The 23,097-nt window shown below is 48.7% G+C and overlaps 1 protein-coding gene and 1 long non-coding RNA gene across 3 annotated transcripts in view; one reads left to right on the top strand and one right to left on the bottom strand.

Moving 5' to 3' along the window:
• The window catches only part of LOC131382268 (uncharacterized), a 58,188-nt gene that overhangs the window by 13,585 nt on the left and 21,506 nt on the right, over positions 1 to 23,097 (bottom strand). The window contains exon 5 of one of the 2 annotated variants that reach the window (XR_009211580.1): positions 16,062 to 16,288. The exons of the other annotated variant lie outside the window; for it this stretch is intronic. This is a non-coding gene — a long non-coding RNA (uncharacterized LOC131382268). Of the gene's footprint in view, positions 1 to 16,061; positions 16,289 to 23,097 lie in introns of those variants that run through there. 2 annotated transcript variants of the gene reach the window in all.
• Positions 12,446 to 23,097, top strand: part of RHOBTB2 (Rho related BTB domain containing 2) — a 32,087-nt gene continuing 21,435 nt past the window's right edge. The window contains exons 1-2 of the mRNA XM_058433404.1: positions 12,446 to 12,616; positions 20,190 to 20,268. Coding sequence (XP_058289387.1) covers positions 12,493 to 12,616; positions 20,190 to 20,268 — 203 coding nt within the window. The 5' untranslated portion in view covers positions 12,446 to 12,492. The remainder of the gene's footprint in view (positions 12,617 to 20,189; positions 20,269 to 23,097) is intronic.

Below are 23,097 nucleotides of genomic sequence, written 5' to 3' on the forward strand. Positions count from 1 at the left end.
CATAACACCTGAGGAGAACTGGGCTCCCGTCACCCACACCTCTTCCCTTTCTGTGGAGCATTTCACAACTGCAGCTGCTTCTCAGAGGTCTATTTTGGGAGCTGTTTTCATTTGACCTATATTAAGCACAGTCACAAGGCAGAGGCAAAGTGCGGGGTGCAGGGTGGCCTGCCGGCTCTTTGTGCCGTTTTTAGTGTCTTTGGTGAGACAACCAGACAAGCTGGGGGCCCACAGCACTCACTCCAGTGCAGGCCAGGCCTCTGCCCCATTTCACAATTCTAATTTTCCTCCTCATGAGGCCCAGCTAAAAGATTAGACCTTAGTCACTGTCACGTTGGTCAGGGAGAGATTTCGGTTCCCTGAAGGCCGAGAAGCTATAAGGCCAGGCCAGGTTGCATCCTGGGTCTATGAAGTGCAGTTTGTAGAGAGTTTAATTGGCCATCAAGCCCCTCCACTGGGAATTCCCTTTCCTGAGTTAAAAATTAAATCACGTGACCGGCAGGGGGAGAGAAAGGGCTGCTGGGAGCTGCATGGCCCAGGTACTGTGCTCAGGTAGGTACTGTGCAGAATCAGATACTGTGCTCAGGTAGGTACTGTGCACAAACAGGTACTGTGCACAATCAGGTACTACTCAGAGTTCCTGCTACACGAACTTTAAAGACCCGCGCATAAAATGACAAGGGAAATGCCTCACCCACTAAGCGCCCCAATTGTCCCTCTACATCTGGGGTTATCTCCTGGATCAATGTTTTGTCCCTTGAGATTCTATCATCTCCCTAGACATCTCTTTCCAGGGCCTAAACATCTCCCCCCATACTGCTGACCCGAAAACCTACATGGGAGGCGCCTCCTCTCTCCGAAGAGAGTCAAGCCCACATCTCCAAGCAGTTGTCCCCCTGGCGCATCACATGTAAAGGGCTCAAAGTGGAACTGCATGCTTCCTTCCCACCCAAACCAGCCCTCTCCCCTCTGATGCTGCTCTTGGCAGGGCCCTTTCACCCGCCCCACCCTGTTTCTACCTTAGAAGGGGTGGAACGGGGTCTTCTCTCGCTAGCTGGGGAGATCCTGAAGTTGCATTTCCTTGGAACTGCCAGAAAAGACTGCAGGCTGTGGGACAGGCTTTGGTGGGAGTTTGCCATGCATACCAAAAGGGTCCCTTGACTCCCTCCCACCAGAGCTGGCTAGAGGCACCGCAGGAAGTGGAGAGGTGAGGCCCTTGGGAGTCGGTGCATGCGATGTGTTTCACGTGACCCAAGTGCTGGAGGCCTGAGGCTGAGAAGGCCCGGGGATGTGAACTAAAATGCAGAAGCGAAAGGAGACAAAAAGCACTAGAAAGTGCTAGAACTAGGCTTGGACGAGAGGGTGTCAAACCTGACTGATGGCTAGAAACTTCTAGGTACACAGCCCCCAGGTAAGATCAGAAAATGCACCTCACACAGGATGTGTGTGAAACCTGGAGAATGCAACAGGCTTATTGAAGCAAAAGGTGGGATAGGCAAGAAAGAAGGAACCAGTCCAAGGGGGCCTGAATTCAAACCTGTTTTTCCAACTGGGTGGCCCCTTCCCTCCCTCTTCTTCCCTCCCTCCTGTCTCTTCCCAGATCTCTCTCTCTAAAGACCACTGGGGGCCAGGTGCGGTGGCTCACACCTGTAATCCCAGCACTTTGGGAGGCCAATGTGGGCGGATCATGAGGTCAGGAGTTCGGGACCAGCCTGACCAACGTGGTGAAACAGCGTCTCTACTGAAAATATAAAAATTAGCCAGGTGTGGTGACACGCGCCTGTAATCCCAGCTACTCAGGAGGCTGAGGCAGGAGAATCACTTAAACCTGGGAGGTGGAAGTTGCAGTGAGCCAACATCACGCCATTGTACTCCAGCCTGGGTGACAGAGCGAGACTCTGTCTCAAAAAATAAATAAATAAATAATAAAATAAAATAAAAAATAAAGACTACTGGGGACTCCTGGGGGAGAAGGGCAAGGGTCAAAGCTGTAAAGTCCTTTATTTAAGCCGAGATTATGAGACCACCTCAGGCAGAGAGCTGAGGACAGCCAGTGGGTCTCAGTTTGAAAACAGGCTGTCTCCCAGGACATTCTACTGCAAAGAGAGGTTCCCAGACAGTAAATATTTCTGCTTGGGAGGTGGGGAAGACGGGACAAAAAGAGCTGCGGAAAGAACACGGAAACAGAGCCAAGCAAGGCACTTGAGGGGTTCATGAAGAAAACTCCACTTTAGTCCTCAAGGAATAAAAAGGCAGTATTGTTTTCTACCCAATGAAGTGCCAAAGAAGAAAAATAAAAGGAAGTAATCCCAATATTGGGAATACCGCCATTTTTAGTTGGGGTAAATGTCAGAAGCACTGTTTTTGTTGACATGGCATAATCCATAGAACTTTTTTTTTGATACAGTCTCATTCTGTCACCCAGGCTGGACTGCAGTGGTATGATCTCAGCTCACTGCAACCTTCACCTCCCTAGTTCAAGTGATTCTTGGGTCTCAGCCTCCCAAGTAGCTGGGATTACGAGCATGTGCCAGCATCTCCAGATAGGTTTGTTTTTGTTTGTTTGTTTTTGTTTTTTAAAGTAGAGACGGGTTTTGCTATATTGGCCAGGCTGGTCTTGAACTCCTGATCTCAGATGATCCACCGGCCTCGGCCTCGGCCTCCCAAAGTGCTAGGATTATAGGCATGAGCCACTGTGCCTGGCCTAGAACAATTTTTTAATGGAGATATACATATCAAGATACAAGCTCCCAGGCAGGTACAGTGGCTTATGCCTGCCATCCCAGCTACTTGGGAGGCTGAGGTGGAAGAGTTGCTTGACTCCAGGAGTTCGAGACCAGCCTGGCCAACATAGCAAGACACCATCTCTACAAAATTAATTAATTTATTAATAGCTCCCACTATTTAACTCAGTTTCCTCCTTCAGCTAATTTAATAATACTTCAATGAAGAACAAAAGCCTCCTTGTCCACTAACTACATGCTGCACAAAAGCAGGAGCAATGACTTTCACCCTACACTTCTCAGCACCCAGCACTTTCCTGGAACACAGTGGATGCTCAGTAGATATTTGTCGAAGGCCAGGTGTAGTGACTCATGCCTGTATTCTCATCAATTTGGGAGGCTAAGGCAGGTAGATTGCTTGAGCCCAGGAGGTCAAGATCGGCCTGGGCAACATGGCAAAACCCCGTCTCTACAAAACATTAGCTGGGCATGGTGGTGCGTGCCTGTAGTTCCAGCTACTCAGGTGTCTGAGATGGGAGGATTGCTTAAGCCTGGGAGGTGGAGGCTGCAGTGAGCCGAGATCATATCACTGCACTCCAGCTTTGGTGACAGAATGTGACCCTTTCTCAAAAAAAAAAAAAGCTGTTGAAAGAACAAATTTGCAAAGAAGCTCCTTGATCACTGAGAATACCTTAAGTGGTAGGGGAACTGGTTAATTCCATCATGGTATACCCATTGATAGTAATATTAGGCAACTGTTAAAAAGGTATGAATAAGAAAATAGGTATAAAAATGTGTGGGGACATATTGGGATATATGACTATCAACTGGGTAGATAATATTGGGGAATTTTTATTAATTTTCTTAAAGGTAATGGTGGTTTTGTGGTTATATAGGAGAATTCATGTTAAAATATTTAGAGGTAATGCCAGGCATGGTGGCTCAGGCGTGTACTCCCAGCTACTGGGGAGGCTGGGGTGGGAGGATTGCTTGAGCCCAAGAGTCCTGTGCTGACCAGGTGTCTGCACTAAGCTCCACATCAATACGGTGACATCCTGGGAATGAGGGACCACCAGGTTACTTAAGGAAGGAAAACTCCCATGCTCGTCAGTAGTGGAACTGCACCTGTGAATAGCCATGGCACTCCAGCCTGGGTGACATAGCGAGACCCCATCTCTAAAAAAAGAAAAATATCTTCTTTTTAAATCTTTTAAAATAAATGTGTTAAAATAAAAAGTCAGTATTTAGGAGTAAAGTGACATGATGTCTACAAGTTATTTTGAAAAGTTATGGCCCAAAAAATACCCCAAAACTTAACAATTGTTAAGTTTATTTAAAAAAAAACCCCAAAATACGGTGAAACCCCGTCTCTACTAAAAATAAAAAGAATTACCTGGGCGTAGTGGCGGGTGCCGGTAGTTCCAGCTACTCAGGAGGCTGAGGCAGGAGAATGGCGTGAAACTGGGAGGCGGAGCTTGCAGTGAGCTGAGATCGCGCCACTGCACTCCAGCCTGGGCGACAGAGAGAGACTCCGTCTCAAAAAAAAAAAAAAAAAAAACCCCAAAACTTAACAATTGTTAAGTTTAGGTAAGGAGAATATCAGTATTTATTATACTTTTTTTTTTAGGTTTTTTTTTTTATGTTTGCAAACATTTACAACAAGAAGTTAGAAAACAGAATGTATTCCATGTAACAGGAGGCTAAAAGAAAGGAAAAAATGTTTCTGTATTTATTTCCTTTCTAGTAAATTATAACTGCATGTTCATTGACTGTTTTTACTTGCTAAAAATCATTTACGAGTAAATACCTGATAGATTAAAAAGCAAAAAATGTATAAAAAGTGTATGACATGCAAATAGAGTAACTGAAAATGATTGGTATTCAGATGTTGAAATCATGTGAGTTTTTTTTTTAACTTAACTTCCTGTTATGTTTTCTTATCTTTGAAAGTATGTTTAAAAGTTATTTACAGAAAGTAGTTCCCTGCCTGTCTTCCTTTATCTTATATATGGCCATGATATATACATATATTCCCATCTTTATTAGAATCTTTTATGAACCAAGTTATTTAACATACCAAATTGCAACTTTGTATTTTGACTTGGTTAAATTACATTTTCTTTTATCACTGACCTTTGAGATGCAATAAAATAATTAAAATACTGTTCTTACCCTAAGAAAAAAACAATCCACCCATATTTGTTGCTTTAATGACATTTTACAAGGGAAAGAAAAGATCTTTCCAAACATTTTTCTTTCTTCCTCCCTTCCTTTCTTCCTTTCAAAATAATTAATTTGTTTATTATTTTGGTAAATAAATAAATCTGTGCTTCTCTCGAACACTCCAATCTAAAAGTATTACATACATGTTGTAAAAATCTGGAAAATATAAAAATATATACAGAAAAGAAAATTCTAAGACCTATAATTTTACCATCCGGAGATAACTACTGTTTATATTTTGCAATAGTTCTTTCTATCCTTCGTGTATGAATTTTTTTTGGTTTTGTGTACAATCATGTACTGTGGATGTGTGTGTGTGCATGCATGTACCACACACATTCTATCTTATGGATATGCCATTATTTATTGAAGACAGCCCCTCTTGGAGGACAGTTTATTTTTTTCTTCATTTTTTCCCCACTATCACTAGTGTTTATGACGTCCTATACATAAACCTTTTCCTGACTTCTGATTATTTTCCTTAGATTTTGTTATTAGCGTTTTCTTGGGCCAAATTATGGGAATTCTTTTTTTTTCTTTTTCTTTTCTTTCTTTCTTTTTTTCTTTTTTTTTTGAGACAGAGTCTCACTCTGTCACCAGGCTGGAGTGCAGTGGAGCGATCTCGGCTCACTACAACCTCCGCCTCCTGGGTCAAGTGATTCTTCTGCCTCAGCCTCCCGAGTAGCTGGGACTATAGGCGCGTGCCACCACGCTCAGCTAATTTTTATATTTTTTAGTAGAGATGGGGTTTCACCACGTTGGCCAGAATAGTCTCGATCTCTTGACCTCGTGATCCGCCCTCCTTGGCCTTCCAAAGTGCTGGGATTACAGGTGAGAGCCACCGCGCCCAGCCAGGTATGGGAATTCTTTTAAGCCTCTTAATATATATGTAGAGGAGCAAAAAAGAAAAGTTTTCCTCTATCCTGTTAGGTTCATTACTTGAGGGCTGTAAATTGAACTGACAAACAGCAGATTCATAGGAGAAAATAAGGTTTATTTATGTGCACGTGGGAGTCAATAAAAGAAGTAGCATATATCATCTGATTAGTTTCCAGATATATTTTACTAATTTACACTTTTACTAAGCAGAAGGAGTATTATCACTCTTTAAAATTCTTACCAATTTGATAGGTTAAAAATTAATCTAATTTTCACTTTAAAAATTACTAGGTGAGATAAAACCTTTTTAATGTTTGCTTCTATGTTTATTTCCTTTTTCATGAATTATAACTGCATGTTCATTGCCTATTTTTACTTGCTAGAAATCATTTACTAGTAAATTTCAATCCTTCAGATTTTACATATTCGATTGTTACATTAGAATATTTATGAGGATAAGTAGTGAAAAACTTGTGTATTTATCTTACCAGTGTGAAGAGAAATAAGAATTCATTTAATCACCAAATTCCTTAGTAATTTTGAAAAACAGAAGGGCCAGTTCATTTAATCAGGGCAATTTTGATTGTTATGCTAGCTGTCTTCAAAGTGAAATTCTGAACTAATGTCCAACACTAAGTTTTTTTAAAAAACAAACTCTGTGGATATTTAAAATTAGAGCTCTAAATTCCAAGGAATCTTTTCTTCTAATAACTTTGTGTGATGTCCCAAATACTTTAGAAATCCCAAATTACAACTTTGTGTTTCAACTTGATTACATTAAGTGCACCTCACCCCATAGCTGTGACCCAAAAACAATATTTTTAATTATGCTCTCATCTCCTATATTTAACTTTCTCTTTCAGCCACAGCCAATCAAAAGAAAACACCAAATTGCTTGGTGATGTTTCTTCTTCCAAGTATGATACATTATCTGTTTGCAGAGATTAAAGCAAAAGAATTTGTTCACAACTTTTCCAATTTTAAACCACGAACTGATTTGTCTCTGAGATTTATACATGTATTTTCCAGAATTCTATTTCAGTACATATAAAAGGTCTGCTTGTCAGATTACATATTCTTTTCTTACGATCTCATTTCCTGTTGTAAAGCAAGTTGTCAGTGCCTGGCACACCTGCCAGAACTCATTCAAGAAATGCTTACTGCCTGGAGTTGCTTCAATCACCCAATAAAAGTGAACTGTCTCCTTATCTCTGGTTGTGGTGACAATCATTTTTAAACCTAGGCTGAATTTTATCGATATTCGAAAGAAAGAGAGCTTGGATGAGTCTGGGGTAGCTACCCTCAGCTCATTCCTGGTGTAGGACCCCCTCACCCTGACTACCGCTCTTCTTTGCTTCAATTGAGCCCTGAGACATTCTCTCGCCAGGGCAGGCCCCTCCAGACTGTTTTAAGTAGGCTGGTTTTGAGAGCTGGGTCTTTTGCCAACCAGATTCATTTGAACAAGCCACCAGGTCCTTGCCTCAAATTAGGGAATTCAGGAATTTGCACCTGTGGCTAGTTCAGGCTCCTTCTGTGGGGGTTGAAAGAGGGCAGAGGTGGGAGGTGGGGTAGGAGTGAAGCTGAAAAGGACAGAGGTGGGTGCAGTCAGCTGCCCTGTCCCCCCACTGCCTGCCCCTGAAGCAACTCAGTGTGTTCTCTCAGTGTGCAGAATGAGCAATAGGCCCACTCCTGGCTGGCATACTCTTACAGCAAAGTGCCAGCTTTTCCAGACGAGTTTAGGGCCTCAGCTTGGCCCTGAGCCCAGTCAGCTGAGCACCAGCTGCAGTGGCGCCTTGCTGCTGCAGCCTGGGCGGTCCCATATCCGGGCCACTTTCCACTCAGGGGCAACTGGCCACTTTGCCCACCTGTCCCCCGACCCCAGGCGCCCCCACCAGGATCTTAAAGCCCTCAATGTATAAATGGTGGTGACCATTACCAGAGAGGCTGAGCCCTGGGACCTGCCCAGGCATTTCTGCAGTAGACTAGAAGAGAGCAGCCACCTGCCTGCTCCAGTGACCTCTGGCTCTGTCCTCCCACCACTGCAACTAACCCAAGTGCAGGAAGACTCACAGGCCACTGGTTCAGTGCCTCCATCCCTATGCCGTCAAGTAGCCAAGAAAGGGCATGGGCAAGATGGCAGTGTGTTTTAAACCCGTTCTCCCCGTCTCCTGGCCTTCCCACCTGCTGTCAGGACACACTGCTCTACCATCTCCTTCCGATAATCTTCTTGCCACTCCTCATTCTCAAATCTTTCTTGGCTAGGCACGATGGCTCATGCCTGTAATCCCAGCACTTTGGGGAGGCCGAGGTGGGTGGATCACTTGAGGTCAGGAGTTCGTGACCAGCCTGGCCAACATGGCGAAACCCTGTCTCTACTAAAAATACAAAAATTAGCTGAGTATAGTGGTGGGTGCCTGTAACCCCAGCTACTCAGGAGGTTGAGGCAGGAGAATCACTTGAACCCAGGAGGCAGATGTTGCAGTGAGCTGAGATGACGCCATTGGCAAGAGGATCACTTGAGCCTGTGAGGTTGAGGCTGCAGTGAGCTGTGATTGCGTCACTGCACTCCAGCCTGAGAGACAGAGCGAGACAACGTCACAAAAACAAACAAACAAACGAAGAAAACCCCACGGATCTTTCTCACACACTATCTTATTCCATCCAGGCTGCTATAATAAAGTACCTTAAACTGGGTGACTTATAAACAGAAATTTATTGCTCACAGTTCCAAAGGCTGGACAGTCTGAGATCAAGGTGTCAGCTGATTCAGTGTCGGGTGAGGGCTGGTTTCTCATAGACAGCACCTTCTGGCTGCTCTCTCTCATGGCAGAAGGGCCAAACAAGCTTCCTCAGGCCTCTGCCTCTTTTATAAGGGCACTAATCCCATTCCTGAGGGTGAAGCCCTCATGACCCGATGACCTGCCCAAAGCCCCACCTCTTAATACAACCACATTCCAGATTATGTTTCAATATATGAATTTGGGGAGGATACACTCAGATCATAGCACATAACAACATAGAACTGTCCAGCAAGTTAGACTTTCACTTCCGTGTACATCCCAATTACTGACACAGGCACTGTCTTGAGGATGGGAAGGTGCCTCTGACGTTGGGTTAGAAATTCTGGGAACTATGGTGGATTAGCTCTGCTTGCCGTGTGTAAGGGGGGAATATGAACAACATGCAGATAAATCTGCACTGATGTGTGACACTTTTACCTTGATCCAGTGAAAGACAGTTCAAACCATTTAGTTAAAAAAAAAAAAAAAAGCAAGGCCAGGCACAGTGGCACATGCCTGTAATCTTAGCACTTTGGGAAGCTGAGGCAGGAGTTTGAGGTATGGCTGGGCAACAAAGTGAGACCCCCGTCTCAAGAAAAAAAAAAATAGTAAGAAAAGAAACAAAACTCTGAGGTTGACAGTTCAGCCAGAGTAAAGCATGAGTAAAATACAGAGAGTTACTTAGTTTTGGTGATGGTTATCATAACCTAGGTTTTACTTTTCTATCTTGAGGGAAAAAGGTTTTGGGTGTGCAAAAGAAATAGAGGTATGACTTTTTTATCACTTAAATAACTGGTTTCACATACTTTGGATGGTTCTGTTAAATATTCAGCAGTGTAGCTTTTTTGTGTTTTTTTTGAGACAGAGTTTTGCTCTGTCACCCAGGCTGGAATGCAGTGGTGCCATCTCGGCTCATTGCAACCTCCGCCTCCCAGGTTCAAGCAATTGTCCTGCCTCAGCCTCCTGAGTAGCTGGGACTACAGGCATGCACCACCATGCCCAGCTAATTTTTGTATTTTTTAGTACAGACAGGGTTTTTCCATTTTGGCCAGGATGGTCTCGATCTCTTGGCCTTGTGATCCACCTGCCTCGACCTCCCAAAGTGCTGGGATTACAGGCGTGAGCCACTGCGCCCAGCCAGTGCCACAGAATCTTACACTGCAGTGGGAATGAAGCCACCACAGCTATTCATATCAATGTGACCAGCTTTTAGTAATGCAAGGCTGAGTGCAAAAAAAAAAAAACAGTACAAAAAACTGTTGTACATGTAGTATAATATAGTTTCTTAAACTTAAAAGCAAGCCAACCTAAACAGTATATGATTTTGGGATGCCCACACAATATGATACAAAATATCTTCAAAGACAATATCACCATCAAATAAATGACAAGCACAAAATACAGAACAGGGGCTGGCTCCGTTGGAGAGGTCGGAGGTAGAAATTGGAAGTCACCACACAGGTGCAGCTTCAACCAGGCAGTGTATTGATTGTGTAATACATCAAGGTTTCACGGCTGATTGGGTCCTTATTGTATTTTATGACTTAGATATGTGTAATATTCTTATGCACCATATATTACATCATTTAAATATGTTAATGACTACAGCAGAAGGAAACATGAGGCATATTCAAAACGTGTAAGTGGAACATCTTCAATTTAAACCCAGACAGCTGGACTTGGGATTCCAGACTCTTAAACCCACCTGATCATGATGTAGTGTTGTCTTTTTAAAGGTGTTTCTGGCCGAGCTTGGTGGCTCATGCCTGGAATCCCAGCACAGTACTTTGGGAGGCCAAGGTGGGCAGATCACCTGAGGTCAGGAGTTCGAGACCAGCCTGGCCAACATGGCGAAACCCTGTCTCTATTAAAAATACAAAACTTAGCCAGGCATCATGGTCCACGCCTGTAATCCCAGCTACTCAGGAGCCTGAGGCAGGAGAATCACTTGAACCTGGGAGGTGAAGATTGCAGTGAGCCATTGCACTCACTGCACTCCAACCTGGGCAACAGAGTGAGATTCCACCTCAAAAAAGAAAAACAAAAAAAAAAGAGTGTTTTCAATTTAGAAAAAAAAAATCTGTTATAGTAATTGGTATAGAATTAGAGGCCCAGACTCATTGTATTACCCCCACCCCTTACTCCTTTGATCTTCCCAAATGATCATGGTTCCCATGGGTGTGGCTAAGAGGGAGTGTTGGGGACCAGCCTCAACACCACCCACAGGGTACCCGAAGTCTGGTGGCAACAAAGGAATGAGAAGAGACAGGTTAAGAGTTCATAAAGGTGGGAGCCAGGGGGCCAGTTGCAAAATGGAGGCTGCAAAAGGCCCAGAGTTTTGGTTCCACACTATTTATTGAGTACAATCACTTAGATCTAAGAAGCAGATGTCCAGGGTGAAACAGTGAAAGGGAGGCAGTGCATCATAAGCGTAATCTATAGCAATAGCGGTTTAAATGAATCTCCTTTGTGCTCAAACATCATATCTTTAACTTATCAGAGAGTAGCTAGTGGGAGTGGGCTTAACTAGGAGGCTGCACGTCTGTCCACATTCCAGTGCTTCAAAGGAGTGTCTTTCTCCTTGAACACAGTGTTTCTAGATAAGAGAGCAGGTCTTGCTCTGAGCATGGGAACATGATGGCAATTAGGAGGCTTTCCTCCTCAGAGGCCTCTTGTGGCTTTCCACAACTTATTGTCCCATATTTTTATGGCCAGTTTATGCAGGCACCCCACAAGCCCTTTTCCCAACAGGGAGGAAGGTGCAATGGAGGGCTGGAAGCATGCTTTTCCGGCATTCCCTATAGAACATTCCCAGCCAGACCTGCCCGATGAGAAGGCAGAGGTTTGACCAGACCTCAGGGTGTGTCTTCACAGGCAATCCAACGCCCCTGACCTGGCCAGCCGTTCCTCTGCCTGGAGTCACTCTTCGGGCTGGAGTTACACATAAGGGCATTGTTTCTAGAACCCACTCAGGATCTCCCCTGGCCTACCCACCAGTGCACCCACAGGAGTCAGCCCAGCAGGCAGCAGAAAGCCCTTCTCAACAGAGGCGCTAGCAGGCGCAGGAGCAAGGCTGGGACCCCTCAAGCCTGGGAAGCTGGAAGGAGGAAGGAGGTCAAGGACAGTTAGGTAAGAGATGGGAAAAGTAGTTGCCTTCCAGAGGAGTGGAGAACCAGGGGGCCTCTGCCAGTGACTGCAGCGAGCATCAGAGACCCATGGGAGGGGACACTGCAAGGACGGTGGACTTCTCTCTCTCTCTCTTTCTTATTTAACTGATGAGGCACTTGGTAGGGGGTTGCCAGGGAATGGGATGCTGGAAATGAATCCAGGTCTTCGATTTCCAGCCCAGTGCATTGCTTTTTTTTTTTTTTTTTTTTTCTGGGAGACAAGGTCTTACTGTTTTTGCCCAGGTGTGCAGTGCCTCACTGCAGCTGCAGCCTCGACTTCCTGTGCTCAGGTGATTCTCACACCTCAGCCTCCCGGATAACTGGGACTACAGTCATGGGCTACCATGGCTGGCTAATTTTTTGTAGAGACAGGGTTTTGCCATGTTGCCCAGGCTGGTCTTGAACTCCTGAGCTCAAAGTATCCACCCACTTCAGCCTCCCAAAGTGCTGGGATTACAGGCATGAGCCACCACGCCTGGCCTCCAGTGCATTGTTATGACAATTTTCTTTCTCTCTTCCCTTCTCCAGAATTCTATCCAGGGCCAACCCCTCAAAATGTATTGAAAATGGAGAGAAAACAGAGCTAAAGCTATTTGGAGTGACATGGAGGCAAGATCACCACAGTATAAAGGTCCTTAGCATCCCAAAGCAGGAGCTATCAAACCTATAGGACTCACAAAAAGGTAAACTAAGATCCAGAAATCCACTCCAAGAAGCATAATGGCGAGTCTAGATTTTACACTAGATCACTCCTGCTTCACGTGTCTTCCGGCTGGCCAGCCCTGGATGTCTGGCCACTGTAAGCCGATAGCTGTTCTGCTGTTTGTTTTCTACCTGTGTGCAGGTGAGCAGAAGTAGGAGCAAAGCCTCCTCCCACAAACCAGCAACCACCCCTACCTTGCTTCTTCATGGCCTTCCCTCTCCCCAGCTTCCATGGCCTCTAGCTCAGGTAGCCAGAATTAATTACCAGTAGGGTTGAAGCCGTAACTTGTTCCCTGGCTGTAGGCCAGGCTCTCAAGATGTGCGTCAGAAAGGCCAGTGAGTGAAATTCCAAAGCAGTGTGAGTCACCAGGAGCTGAGAAGGACAGGCCAGGACAATAAGAGCAGGATGTGGACCAAAATAGTGCCCCGAGGGCCAGGGACTGGGACAGGCATCAAGAATGCTCACCTGGCCGAAGATGGGGAACAGGGCCTCCGGTCTAGGTGGTTTATCTCTGGGCTCTGCACAGCCCTGGAGGAGGAGGGAACTGACCAGGAGGCCGGCACCCTGGTCCCAGGAATCATGTCCCTCACCTGCCTTCCCATAAGCTGGACTTTGGATCCCAGCCCTTAAAACCCTTGTGTTGTTTCTTCCTGCATACCTGGTCCAGAACACTGCTTCAGGACAGGGAATAGTGACAGGCCAGCGGAGCCCCAGAGGCGAGGCAGCAGGTAAGTCTATAATCCTTGGGCCCTTGCTCTGTGCCCAGGGAAAAGAGAGGGCTCTCCAAGCCCTGGCTTCTCTAACCTATCTTCACCTGGTCACTCACAGCACTGCACAATTTCCAGTTCTCAGAATCAGATTTCTTCCAAAGGAGGGATGTGTGAAGGGAGCACGAGGGGTGGGTGCAATCAGCAATCAGGCATCTTCCCCATCAAGGTGTGGTGGCCCCTGGACTGTGGCCCAGCAGCAACCTGTGGCAGCCAGATCTGGGGCAGGAGGTGGAGGGCTTCCACTCGTCATGAGGGTGTCCAGGGGGAGTGTCACCAGTCGCCATGTGCCAGCGGCAGGCCTGGATGCCACTCTCTCCTTGTGACCCTGGCCAGGACGGAAGGGAAGGCCCCCAAGGTCAAGCAGATGACACTGCACCCCACCCCCAACAACCCATTGAATCCTATCTATCCAGAGGGGCCACTGGCCAAGGGGAACACAGGAACAGCTTGTGATAAAAGGCCACCTAGGCCCTCATGCCCACCCTATCTCCTGCCCCTCCCCAACTGAAGGCTGCTCTCCAGCATCTCTGTTGTCCTGCTGCTCCTTCCCCACTTTTTTTTTTTTTTTTTTTGAGACGGAGTCTCACTCTGTCACCCAGGTTGGAGTACAATGGAGCAATCTCGGCCCACTGCAACCTCCACCTCCCAAATTCAAGCGATTCTCCTGCCTCAGCCTCCCGAGTAGCTGGGATTACAGGGGCCTGCCACCATGCCCGGCTAATTTTTTTGTTTTTTTTAGTAGAGACAGGGTTTCACCATATTGGCCATGCTGGTTTTGAACTCCTGACCTCAAGTGACCCACCCACCTCGGCCTCCCAAAGTGTTGGGATTACAGGCATGAGCCACCGAACCTGACCTCCTTCCCCCTTTTCTTACTACTCACTCCCACGTCCTGGGTGGCCCATTCATGGCTCCACCCAACTCTGGAAGGTCCCCATCCTTCAGGCAGCAGGATCTGTTTATCAAGAGAAACTGAGCAGCATCCCTAATTCTCTCCCTCTCTTGCCCTCAGCCTCCCAAATTTTGTTCCTTTCTGTAGCCACACTTGGCCAGGAGCTCTCAGGCTTACTGTAGGAATTCCTTCCAGGGCAACAGAGACCCCCAACCACTGCCCCACCCAAAACCCAGCCAGGCTGCTGTCACTTCCTCGCAAAGGAGTAGCTGAATGAGTCACCCTGGCTTTTGGAAGGGTTGGAGCTGAGACAGATGCTAGCGAGGCAGTGATAACTCAGACAAGGGGCTGAGGCTGATAGCCTCCACTGACACAGGTGGGGAAGGGGACGGGCTCTGCAGAAGTGGCAGCTCGGCTGATTTGGGCCCTCTCACCTCACCATGTAAGGATTTTGCTGGCCCTGTTAAGTTCACCTTTGCCTCAGGCTGTAAGTTAAAGAACTCTGTATCTTTTCCCTCTTCCCCGACCTCTAGGGAAACCTCATCTGCAACTGCTAAGACCTGTCAGTTCCTCTGATGGCCATCTCTATCAATACACGCATACTTTCCTTCAATTGAGTTAAAAGTCACGTGCCTTGAAGCAAGAAAACATTTCTACTTTCTTTTTTTTGAGACTGAGTCTCGCTGTGTCGCCCAGGCTGGAGTGCAGTGGCACTATCTTGGCTCACTGCAACCTCTGCCTCCTGCGTTCAAGCAATTCTCCTGCCTCAGCCTCCCAAGTGGCTGGGATTACAGGTGCATGCCACCGCGACTGGGTAATTTTTGTGTTTTTAGTAGAGACAGGGTTTCATCGTGTTGGCCAGGCTGGTCTTGAGTTCCTGACCTCAAGCAATCCACCAGCCTTGGTCTCCCAAGTGTTGGGATTACAGGCATGAGCCATGCATCTGGCCGCATTTCAACATTCTTAACTCCCTACTGGGCAAGGATTGTTCCCTGGGGTGCTTGTGGATGGGGCAGGGCTCCAGGTCTAGTTTCAGCTGAGCCATTCCTGCCTCTCTCTTCTGTCTCCCTAACTTGTCTTAGGCTAACATCATACAATCAGAATTTCAGAACTTGGGGATCATCTAAGGAAACTCCCTAGGTTCAGGCAAGCAAGAGGAAACTGAAGGCCAGAGGTAAAATCTGGCATCAGAACCACAGCACTGGGGTCTGACGCAACTGCAAACTAGCCGTGACTTTGCCTAGGCCTCAGTTTGCTCATCTGTAAGATAAAGAGGGTGATTTTGACATAAATTAAGAATAACGTGCTAGGGCACAAGGCCTCAGGGCTGTGCTGTGCGTCTGTCTCCCCAAGAGGCTCTGAGCCAGCCGCCTGGTGAGAACCCTCACCCTGCCTGCCTGCTTTGCAGCCCTGGCAAGTCACATCCCCTCTTAGAGCTCCAGTTTCCTTCTCTGCCAAATGGGGATAAGAATAGTTCCTCCATCTCATGGGATTGTTTTGAAATTTAAATGAAGTAGTACATGCAGCACAATCCCGGGCATGTAATAAACACTCAGTAAGTTATTATTAGGATTAGTATTATTAGACTTCAGCTCCTTGATGACATGATAGCATATCATCATTTTATCATCCTCACCATCTCTTGCACAGGGTCTGGCACTAGCAAGAGCTTAACATGCATTTGATAAATGAAAAAAAGAAAGGATAAACGAAGGAAGGACCAAACAAGCCTCATATTTTTCAGAGAAAAGGGGGACCCAGGTTAAGCAAGGGGACTTGGGGTGCTGTACAGGCAGGTCCGGTGTATTTTGGTCCGGAAGGGCTGCTGGTGCACCCTTGCCACCCTCGCCCTCCACATCCCCACCACCCCACCTTGCAGGCCTGCAGCTGGGAGGCAGCCTGCAGGCAGGACATCTTGGCTGGACCTTGGACTTGATACCTCCTAGCACCCGGCTCCCTGGGCCTCAGTTCTGCATCTGTGAAGGGGTGGCCGCTGTGAGGCTTTGCAGAGGTGGCAGCACATCAGTCCACTCTAGGGAGACTCTCTCCTCCAGCCAGGCTTCCACCAGCAGCCCAGGCTCCTGGGGGCTCTCTGTTGGCGCCTCCCAGAAAGAGGAGGAAGAGGGTGGGTTGCGAGGAAGATCATGTGACCTAGAGTGAATGTTTCCAGGCATGTGGTGAGCCACAGACAACCAGAAGGCTGAGGCGTGTGTTTAGTGGCTTTTGAGGCACCCTGAACCGTGTGTCCAATGGGCAGTACAGCAGCAGCCTGCGGCCCCCGCTGCTCAGTCCAGGCCCCCGCATCCCAGGCCATCTGGGGTCCAGCCTGTTCCACAGAAAGCTTCCAGCTCAGCACCAGCTTCTTGCCTCTCCGGTCCCTGCGTTGGCTGCCTATGGTCTGGCCTGCTTGCCTGCCTCCCCCCACCTCAATTCATGCCTTGTGGAGGGGTCAGAGACTGTGTCAGGGGGAATAGCCATGTCCTGCAGAGCAATGCTTTGGCTGTGGCAAGTCAGAGTGGACTCTCAGTTTTCTCCACCTAAGTCCTTTCCCTCTTCTCAGCTTAAAAATTGTCACTCTGGGAGGGGGTGGGATTCCCGTGGGTGAGCTCAGAGGTAGCTGCTAACTTGGGCTGATGGGAGCCTGAGAGAGGGCTGTGGGTCCGGAGAAGGCCAAAGCAATGCAGCTGCCCTGTGGGCTTCTCATCACTGTCACCACCTCAGGAAACTGCTGGCCGGCTTTCCCTGCCCTCGTCCATCCAGGGCCCATCCAGGTTTGAATACTTTCCACCAGGGCCCCTGGGGTCCTGGCCATCCCAGCCTGCTAATCTGTAAGCCGTCCAAGCCAGGGCCACGTGCATTTATTTTTACAGAAATCTCTGCTCAGGAAGTGGGGAAAGGATAGGACAGATAAACAAAAGGGAGGAGGAGAAGTGAGGAGGAAAGAAGGAGAAAAGAGGGGCCTGTGAAGATGGGCTGGAGGATCTTTGATGGATGAATGAGTCTGGTGGAAAACACAGAGCCCTGGACAGTTGAGGGCATTCTCCTCTTTCAACTAGAAAAAGTCAGGGCCAGAGACCCCTCAGGTATCATCCAGGCCAATGACCTGTTTTCTTGAAGACCCCATGGGGACAGGAACTCAGCTCCTGACTCCACTCCACGGCTTTTGCACCATTCTCTGACTGGCTTTGTCATTTGGGGGTCCATGTACCAAGAAGGCAGAGGGTAAGGGGGATGGCTGGGCAGGGTCTAGCCTGGAACTCTGCAAGAGGAGCTCAGAGCACAGGTGAGAACCACAGCCCTTCTCAGGTGGCCCCTGGCAATCCTCCAACCTGGGTCAAAAGCAGCTATGACCCTAAATTCGTGCTTAGTTACTGACATCCAGCAATGCCCAAGGGAAGGGTCAAAGTTCAGGATTCGCTGACCTTGATAAGAACACTGAGTCTTCCAAGTGTTTACTACACAGATTCTGCACCCCTAGTCAGACAGCCTAATTGAAACCAGCCTCATTGCAATGTGATCATGTTTTTAAGCAGCCTGTTCTGTTCCACGCACTCCTTTATCTGGAAGCAGTAAACAAGAATACGCATGCGCAGTGGACCACTTCTGAAGGTCAACATATAACTTTCTCAACCCTGACATCAACTGTCATCCCTGTGAGCAGAACCAACTACCAAAGGAGAGATGTGGGTCAGAGGAGAAGAGAGGGGGGCTTCTGGAAACACACACCTCCCCTGCCCCCTCTAAATACTGCAGCCACATGGAAACCCGTGGGGAACAGTTGGGGCTTTTTATAATCTTTATTTGTTAACAGTTCAGGCTATTTTTTTTCCATGCTGCAAGAGATGCTAATGCCTCATGAAAAAGTTGTGAAAAAAACAAGTTTATTTTGGGGTGATCAGCCTCCTCAGAGCTTCTCACTCCCAGCTCTACAGGGCTTAAGGAAAGGGACCTTCCCTCTCTCAGGAGGTCTGCAGTTTGGTCAAGGGAAGGATTCTTAGACCTGGAAGCCCTGGCTGTAATTTGCATTTTTGTCTCCCTCTTGTACCTTCTCTGCCTAGAAAACAGGGTGGAAATCACAGGATCTAGCTTCTTTCTGCTGCAGGCCTGCCTGATGGTGGCTTCCAGGCCCTGTCCTGAGATATCACCATCCCAGGGGACTTGGAGTGGATCAACAATCATTGATATATATCATGTATTTCCTTTGCATGCAGTGTTTCACGTCATTAAGGGTGGTAGTTGGAGCTCTTGAAAGACACAAACCAATGCCCCAATTTCTTTACTGAAGCCGGAGATGTTTCAGAGATGCAATAAATGTTTCATGGAGGCCTTGGCCAGCTGTGACTTCCTGAGATGCAGGGCCAGGGTAGGGAGGATTGGGGGAATGGGCACAGGGGTCTGCATGCCCACACCTCTCCCAGCAGGGACTAGGCATAGCCTGGCCAGACTGGACTGGAAGTGGATTCTTCAGGTCCTGCTTGGAGCAGCTCTGCCAGCTGCACGATGTGGCTGTAGGATGGCTGCAAGAGGCTGGCCAGCCGGGAGGACCCCACTGTCAGAACTCTGACTGGTGCTCCCTCTTCTGGGCTTCATTTTTCTGGGAGACCCACAGGGCACTAGAGCCAAGGTGCGCATGGGATTTTTCTTTTTTTCTTTCTTTTTTTTGAGGGGGTAATGGGTTCTTGCTCTGTCACCCAAGCTGCAGTACGGTGGTACCATCACGGTGCACTGCAGCCTCGAACTCCTGGGCTCAAGTGATCCTCCCGCCTCAGCCTCCAGAGTAGCTGGGACTACAGGCGTGCACCACTGCATCCGGCTCTATATGGGATTTTTTTGACCTTGGGGGATTAGACCCTTACCCTCCGTGCTGTCTGCCCCCCACACATGGCCCAGATGGCAGAGGCACAAATGGGAGGTGGCTCCCCCTTTACCCAGGGCATGGGGCTTAGGTCTGTGAGGGGGAGCAGGCAGAAGTGGAGAAGGAGTTAGAAGGGTCTCGGTGCTAGAAGCGACAGGAAGAAGGCCATGTAGCCGCCCCTGTCTTCAGGTAAGGGATAATGTGATCTCCCCAGTGGGAGGCCAGAGAGATTAAGGTTCTTGCCCAAAGTCATACAGCCACTTCCAAGGTTGGCACCAAGTTCATCGGTTGCTCTTCTGCCTTGGTTTCTTTTCACTCCGGGGAGCTTCCTCTTCTCTTGGCTTCTCTGGCTTCTCTGCCCCTGAAGGGTTGTCACAGAAGTGCCCTTCCATCCTTCCTGAACCACACAGTGCCAGTAACCTCCAGAGCTGTTTGCCTGGCATCTCTAACCTCTTCCTTGATCATTTCCAATCTCTCCTGAAATTCTGGACTTTTCTTTGGCTAAACTGGTCCCAAGACTGTGACTGACCATTTAAAGAAACTGAAGGTGGGGACGTTGCAGAATTAGATTCTCTTTCTGTCTCTTACCATGTGTTTAATCCTCACTCTCTCTCCAAAAAATACCTCCTCCTTCCATTCTCAGCCATGTTGGCCATCAGCTGGTCTTTTTCTGAGTCTCGATTTGGGTCAGGAGATGTTTCAATGAAAAGAATGACCAAGAAAATATAGACCTTCCATGCTGGGCACCCACAGAGGATATCAGGACCAGAATGAGTCTTGGAGGTCACCAGACCTGGCCCTTGTCCATGAAAAAGTGAGGCCCAGAGACGGGAGGATATTGTCCAGCGTCAAGCAGCTTCGTGCCGGCAGAATCCAGGCCTCCGATGCACGACTGACTGCTCTTTTCCAAATCACCAAACCAGCTCAGTATCCGCAAATGCCTGAGGCACATGATGCACCAGGACCCCAGTTTCGGCCTCTCATCTAGTCCCTTGACTCCCTGGGTGGCCTCGGTCTTGGCCTCCAGGCTGGGGTCTCACCCCGTGCTGGGCCCGGACAGCAGGGGCCGCTCTCCTGTCCTGAGTAGGGCCCTCTATCTGAGCTGAGCGACCTTGGAGTAATTCGCGATGTGCTCATTCCCTTTCTCCCCTCTGTCTCCCCTGCCCCGCCCCATCCACTCCTGTCCCTCACAACCAGGAGCCTGGAGGGAACACAGAGCAATGCAAGCCTGGAGAAAAGGCCCCGATGGCCCCCAGAAGACCCCTTCAGACAGCATGTGAGTAGCTACTGTGTACTTCCCAAACACTGATTCATTCATCAAGCATTTATTAAGCATCTCCCAAATTGTTTGTTGAAGCACTAGAATGCAGGCACTAGACCAGCATTAAAAAATACCTTTTTTTTTGAGACAGAGTCTCACTCTTCACCCACTGTACTGGAGTGGCTGGAGTGCAGTGGCGTGATCTCGGCTCACTGCAACCTCCACCTCCCAGGTTCAAGCGAGTCTCCTGCCTAGCCTCCCGAGTAGCTGGGATTACAGTCGCCTGCCACCACGCCCAGCTAATTTTTGTATTTTTAGTAGAGAAGGGGATTCACCTTGTTGGCCAGGCTGGTCTCAAACTCCTGACCTCAGGTGATCCACCCGCCTTGGCCTCCCAAAGTGCTGGAATTACAGGCATGAGCCACCGCGCCAGGTTCAAAATACCTTTTTGAATAAGCATTATCTTTTTTAAAAAATTAAAAAAAATTTTTAATAGAGACAGGGTCTTATTATATTGCCCAGGCTGGTCTCCAACTCCTAAGCTCAAGCTATTCTCCCACCTCGGCCTCCCAAAGTGTTGCGATTACAGGCATGAGCCACCACACCCGGCCTGAACAAGCATTATAGTATTGCTTCCTGGCCTGTGAGCAGGAACCTTATCTGAGGAAAGAGAAATCTCCATCCTGGCTCTTAGGAAAGCTCCCCTGCCAGTCCCAGGGAGTTCTCAGTACAATCAAGGACAGAGAAAAACCCAGTGATAGATTGGTGTGATTGGTATTATTAGGGGAGCACAGGGGAAGAACAGGAAACTTACACTCTGTCAAGTGTAAGAAAGTATTCATGGAAGGCTTGCTGGAGGAAGTGATATCTAGGCTGAGACTTGAAAGATGAGTACACATTTATCTGGTGAAAGGAGTAGAAATAGAAAGAGTGTTCAGGCTGAGGAACTGCTTGTGCAAAGTCCTAGAAGCTTCCTGTATCCTTGTGGGGACCTGATGGTGTCCCTTAAGGCCTAGACAGGGAGGCTGAGAGACTCTAGGCTTTCCGGATTCAGCTCCTTCACCCTGCTGGGGCTCTGCAGCTTGAAATGCCTCTGCTTTTGCTCATGGCTGGTCCTGAACTTTGCCCCAGCTGCAGGGTAGGAACACCACGTGCCCCAGTCTGCACATGGCAGGGGGTGGGGGGCGGAGCTCATGTCACAAGGCCCATGGGGTGGGCTCCACAGAGGCTGTAGTGTTCCAGGAGAGGGGTGCCATGAAAGCACGGTTAGTAGCCTGCAAAGTGTTGAAGGGTAAAGCTGCCTGTGAAGCAAAGGGAAGGCGCAGGTTGGAGGAGGGACTGAGCCAGGGGGTCTGCGTTGGGCTGGCACTGGGGAGGGGCCTTCAGAGCCACAGGGAGAGCAACGCTGGTGGGACTGGCCAGGGAGCCTGCTGCGTGTGCGCTTTGCTAAGAGCCAGGATGGAGGTTTCTCTTTCCCCAGATAAGCCTCACAGGCAGGCATCTGCCCGGCTTCAGGAAAACAGCAGCAGCGTGACGGCCTGGAGGAGGGTGGTGTGGGGAGGCATAGAGGGGGTGCCTTCTGGGGACAGGTTCCAGGGGTTTATGTCACTGGGGATGTGGGTCACAAAAGGGATTTGGTGAGGGAAGAGATGCTGGGGTTGGGCAGGGGCAGGAGATTGTAGAATGGAACCTGCCTCCATGCTGCCAGGAAGCCCTTGGGCTACAGCCACGCGGCCGGGCACATGGCAGGACATTGCCAGACCCACCAGCGGAAGCAGGCTTGGGAAGCCAGCAATGGGGGGAGTCAGTGCTCAGGCTGAACTGCTCCTCGGAATCACACCAGTGTTTCCAAGCTGCAGCAAATGGGCAGAGAGGGCTGGTGTGTGTGTATGTGTGTCTGTGTATGTAACAGAATGGAGGAGGCAGAGAAAGAAAGAGGCCAGGAGCTTTTGTCTCCCACCCAGGCCTGCCTTGAGAAGTCACCTGAATAGAGGAAAATGGACTCCTCAGGGCCTGTGGTGGGAGGGCGCAGTGAAGGGAGTGGGAGGCTTCCTGTGCTGTGAGACGCTGCTGCCTGCCGGGTGCTAACAGCTGGGGACAGGGATGGGCATGAGAAGGCTCAACAGCTCCTTGCTTGCTAGTGGGGAAGCCTGGCCTCTGGGAATGGCCCTGTTTTCCAGGATCTGGCAATGGAGAGCTGGGCAAAGATGAAGGGACATGGCAGATCCTTGGCTAGGGTACCAGGGGCTGGAGGCTGTCTTGAATAGCAGGAGTGAGGGGCCTGGGGCAGTCCTGGCCAGGGCTGGCTGGGAAGAAAGCCTGGTTTTAGCCACAACTGGGGCACAGGCCGACGGCTGCAGCTTGCTGGTGGTCTGCCCCTCGTACAGCGGGGGGAATGCTGCCATCTGAGCTGTGAGTAATGAACTGCTGGAGCTCCTCGCAGGCTGGCCTGAGGAAGAGGTCTGCGGAGGTCCCCAGACAGCCTAGGGTGGGACATGGATGGGGCGGCTTGACAGTGACAAGGGGCTGCAGAGGACGGGCTGGTGGGCACTGGCTGGAGAAGGTGGGGACTTGGAGGAACCCTGATGATAAGAGGGGACTGATTGGGGCGCCAACCATGACAGCCCTAGAGGTGAAATGATGGGGAAGGACTTTGATTTGGAGAAAGGCTGAAAGAAGGAACTGCGTGCAAAAAGCAGGGCTGGGAATTGAGGGAACCTCCCCAGCAAAGCCTGCCTCTGCCTGAAACAGTTCACTGAGTGTGAGCGGGGTGGGGGCTGTGGGGGTGCAATTTCATTTGACACCCACATTTTTGTACAAGACCCTTCCCCCCTAATCAACACT

The sequence above is a fragment of the Hylobates moloch genome, unplaced genomic scaffold, assembly GCF_009828535.3.
Source record: "Hylobates moloch isolate HMO894 unplaced genomic scaffold, HMol_V3 SCAFFOLD_22, whole genome shotgun sequence".
NCBI classification, from domain to species: domain Eukaryota; kingdom Metazoa; phylum Chordata; class Mammalia; order Primates; family Hylobatidae; genus Hylobates; species Hylobates moloch.